At 33.5% G+C, this 4,726-nt stretch overlaps 1 protein-coding gene across 1 annotated transcript; it reads right to left on the bottom strand.

Moving 5' to 3' along the window:
- Positions 1-1,840: 1,840 nt before the first annotated feature.
- On the bottom strand, positions 1,841-4,726 carry LOC108333373 (transcription initiation factor TFIID subunit 9). Its single transcript, XM_017568802.2, has 2 exons — positions 4,287-4,726; positions 1,841-2,312 (listed from the first exon to the last, which is right to left on the bottom strand). Exons 1-2 carry the CDS (start codon positions 4,548-4,550, stop codon positions 2,043-2,045), a joined length of 534 nt encoding a protein of 177 aa, XP_017424291.1. The 5' UTR covers positions 4,551-4,726; the 3' UTR covers positions 1,841-2,042.

Raw genomic sequence — 4,726 nt, 5'->3', positions numbered from 1 at the left:
ATATTTATATATAAATCTATATATAAAGAAAAGTCATCTTTTTCATATCTACGTTTTCTAATTTTACATTTTAATTAATCGCTTATTTTTTTTTAAGATCGAGAAATACACATTTCTGTTATCACTTTCTCTTCTTTTTTGCGTCTGAATCATTTGTTCCAATGTTTCACTTCTTCAAGTCCAAGTCGAGTGGTGGATAGCTGCTAAAGGCCTTCCGACACTCAAGTCAGATTTTACCCAATGAACTTAATTCACAATTAAGTGTCAAAACTCATTTAAGCTAACATTTTCTCTATAGCTTACCCCTATATTTATAGGTATTTCGTGGACCTTAAACTGATGTTGGCCCAATATATTAATGTTCGCGTTAGCCCAATTACAGCTCAACATTCATAGGCCCACTTCACCTGCTTAACTTATAATTTAATGAATAAACTGAACAGTCTTGAATATACATAGAAAACCGTTCGATTACTATGTTGTGTTTGTCGTCATGACTTATTTACGTAGTTTACCGTCGTGGACCTTAAACTGATGTTGGCCCAATATACTAATGTTCGCGTTAGCCCAATTACAGCTCAACACTCACAAGCTCACTTCACCTGTTTAATTTATAATTTAATGGATAAACTGAACAATCTTGAATATACATAGAAAACCGTTATGTTACTATGTTATGTTTGTCAATGACTTATTACTTAGCTTACCGATCGAATCTTACAGTATTCCATAAAAAACTTAATAATTTTTAATTATAAAACTACTTATAAAATAAATAAAAACTATTTATACAAATTATTTATATTTAATATATAATAATAATAACTTTGTTATTTTTAATTATTAAAAAAATGTGAACGTAAGTGTGTTAAGTGGTTCTACAAAGATGGATCAAAGAATGAACACATAGGTATGCTTGAAGTAATGGGCACAAAAGTGATTGATGGTAGTTATATTTTGTTAAACTAATTTTTGAAGAAAAAAAAAAGTAGTTTTTAATTGTTTAAGAAAACTTTAATAAACGCGATTAATTATAAAAAAAATGCTTACCCAGGAATTAAATGTGTCACATTATAAACACTCAGACTCTTCTCTAAGGTAATAAGTAGTTCGTAGCAAAATTATTACTGTTCTTGAGTTCAATATTCTATTAAATAAAATAATTTGGTTTATAAGATCACATTTTTCTTAATTCACACATTTTGTTTTGAATATCTCAATTCTTTTTTTTTATTTTGCATTAATTTTGGGTTTAACTAAAACGTAGTTCGAGAAAATGTATTTTCTTAAATAGTTTTATAGAATTTCACCATACCACATAATATTAGGGTTAACCATGTATTAACCGCGTGTCCATTCATGCTTAGTAATTTTGATGAGGTGTGGTATAATTCTCACATTGCAACTTTGTCTACTTGTACCCAGAAAATGGACATACAGAAGGAAGATAACAATTTTTTGCATATTTGTGTGACGGGTTAATATAAAGAGAAAATCAGTTTAACAATTAATAAATTTCTTTAATATTTTTTCATATGTAATTTATTCCAAGAAAAATTGGTCGTTTTTTAAATTTTACTCCTGATATATATATATATATATATATATATATATATATATATATATATTTATAAAATTGGTTCAATTAGCTTTAACAAATTATTTTCTATTCAATCCAAATTGACCAAATGAAATGTACTTATACTCAGCTCAAATTTTCTATATACAAACCTAACTGAAAACAGAAAAAACACCTCAACTCATTACAAATTTTTTAAATTGAATGTCATTTCACAGTTTGCAAGCTCCAAACCAACCGACAGACAATGTTCACATGGACTTTGAAACGAATCACATGTACATATTCCAAGCAGAATGAACCGTTTGGAAACTTTTTCATTTCATTATAATGTCAAAACCTAGTGAATGTTACACAATAAAACAAACATGGTATCGTTTATAGAGATTTTGTAGCTAATAATACTGTTGTACAACAATTACACAAAAGTTAGACTAAAACATGTCACATAAGGGAATTCAAATTAATCCTTTTGGCGTTTGGGCAGGGGAAATGAAACTCTCTGATGGGGATTCTGCTGCAGCTCTACCTTGTCTTCCTGAGTGGGATTGGGAATGGTAGTTTCTTCATCCTCTGTTTCTTCTAGAGGTTCGGCAGGCCTTTTGTTTCGAATTCCAAACTGGTAGTTTGGACTGATTAATGTGTCCTGGTCAGGCGGAAGTGGGATACCGGGTCCTGCTATAGTCTTTGGCAATGGTATCTTGTTGCGGTTCTGAGCCAACTCCAGCAGCACCTGGCAAGTGATTATATTAAACATTTTATTTTTCAAGAAGACATAATATTTGATGGAAAAGAGTGTTGGAGATCCTATATTGATTAGAAATATGACTAAATTATAATATATAACTGAATATAAATTTCACTTTATAAGTTGAATTAAACTAAAAATTCATTTCCTAATTAAGTGCAGATGGTATTGGATCACCAAAGAGACAGATGACTTCTACGCAAACAAATAATTCCAGATTGCAGCTCATGACATGGTAATTAGTAACTAATAAAATGAATCTTAGAAAAAATGTTTCTATATAATTTAGAAAAGGCTATCTCAGCCATGATTCTCAAACAAATGAATATTAAAAATTAGTAGAAGATTAATATCTGCAACCTAGTAATGAAACTGCAACATAGAAAGGTGGACGCTTTTCACACAAAAGAAAAGAAGACAAGAATAATTTACATGAATTTAAAAATAAATTTATAAAAACTATATGGCACAGGAACTTGTGCCACGGTTGTCAGATTGAAATGTACATAATTGTGCTAGTTTACAATTCAAGGCAAAGAACATAAACTCGCTAGAAAAACTTAGACAGACTCGAGTGGATACTATATTCATTCACAGTTTCATGTAAACTTGGTCAGTCAAAGTCTAGAACAACCCAAATAATATTCTCCAAAACATGAGAAAAACAACTGCCTTTTAGGTGTTAAGTCATTCTATCCAATACGCTCTACAACTGGTCATGCAAGTTTACTGGAGTACTCTGTCCATACTGTCAGTGCAGGTTTTGATTTGAAGAGAGTGGATAAGATCTGCAGATGGTTCTTAAGGTCTAGTCCTCCTGATACAAGTACAAAGGGAATATTGATAGAAAATTTGATGCCTTTTAAAGAAGGAGCTCAGACCTCCTCAATGGAGTGGAATAAAGCTAGCTGCTATGAAGCAGCATGTCCGGGTTCAGGCTAAAAAGTCCTTCTATCCAGGTTTGTATCTTACATACAATGATTTTAAAAAATAGAAGCATTTTTTGGTGTATTAAACCAGCAAATAATGGTAGCTAGGTTTGTAGGAAAATTTTACAAGTTAGAGAGTTAGCTACAAGATATACATGATTCTTGGCAATGAAACCAAGTTGGGAGGCATGTATGGCAAGCGGATCATAGGGTTGTCTATGATCCAAAAAATGTAAAAATTGCAGATTTGCTTTCTAATTCCAGATGGTTTCTGCCTGCAGCTACAAATCAAGATCTGTCAAAATTGGGGAGTGTATCAGAGCCATAAGGCCCTTGCACAGTGATCAACAAGACACATTCATATGGATGCCCAATTACTCAGTTTTCCATAAAAGTATGCACCAATCCTCCTCTCCTGGTTCATATATTCTTTGCTATGGTGCATCTAACCATATGTCGAACAACAAAAATCCCCTTTCTCACATTCGTAAAAAGCTTGATGCAAGTGACCATGAGCTCCAGTTTAAAGGGGAAGTGTTAAATATAGAAGACGCAGCACTTGTAGATGCTAGTTTTAGCACATGTATTATCTATATGATTGGATTGAAAATTAACCTATGATAGGGATATCACAGAACACACTATTCTCAATATGAATATAAATGTGTGTGGTCATCATTTGACACACGATTACCAAACCTAGTAATAAAAAGAAAATTAATCTTTGGAAGTAAGAGAACCCAACTATTTCAAGTCCTGTGGTGGGCTTTGCTTGAGTTGCAACACAAAGATTTAAACTTCACACAAACAAGGCAACCTTTCACACTACCTTAACTCTTGCAAACTTGAGCAAATTGCTTCAAACTATCAGCACACCCAATTAAGCCAACAAAATTAACACACTTGACTTTTAACCTCAGACAACAAAAAAGAATCCCTGTTTTTTTCTCTCATAAGTGTTTATAACCATAAATTCACATGAAACAAAGTTGAACAATTGGAAAGGCGAATTATTAATTACTGTTATTACCTCACGAGGTGGTGGTTGCGAGAAACTGAAGTTAATCTTGGATTGAATCGCAAGCTTGACATCGTCACAATCGATTGAGGATTTTCCGGCGTGCTCTGAATAGACTTGTGCATCGGTTAATACATCGACGACGTATCGATACCACAGTTCAAGGAACTTGTGAATGACGCGAGGCTCGTACTCCTCCACGCCCATTGACTTCAACAAAGACTTCACAATCTTTGCATCCCTTGGCATTCCCGACTCTTCGTCTTTGTCACCCATACCTCGCTACTGCTCCACCGGAAGACAAAATGTAATTCAAACGCACGGTGGCCGGAATCGCCGTGGACGGTGTCGGACGGATGCTGGTTATTCGCCTAGAAAGACTTTGGGAGAAGTCTAGGGCACGAAAACTTCCTTTTGCATGGGCCTCGTGAGTCGGAATTTTAAAAGGCTCA

This window comes from Vigna angularis, chromosome 1, assembly GCF_016808095.1.
Source record: "Vigna angularis cultivar LongXiaoDou No.4 chromosome 1, ASM1680809v1, whole genome shotgun sequence".
In the NCBI taxonomy this organism is placed as follows: Eukaryota; Viridiplantae; Streptophyta; class Magnoliopsida; order Fabales; family Fabaceae; genus Vigna; species Vigna angularis.
The sequence above is the reverse complement of the archived record's forward strand: the minus strand, read 5'-3'. Positions and strand labels throughout refer to the sequence as shown.

Excerpts from the sequence above, each read along its gene's own strand:
- LOC108333373 (XM_017568802.2), bottom strand. The coding sequence starts at position 4,550 with ATGGGTGACAAAGACGAAGAGTCGGGAATGCCAAGGGATGCAAAGATT. Across the intron at positions 2,313-4,286 it reads CGCAACCACCACCTCGTGAG|GTGCTGCTGGAGTTGGCTCA; the intron begins GTAATAACAGTA and ends ATCACTTGCCAG.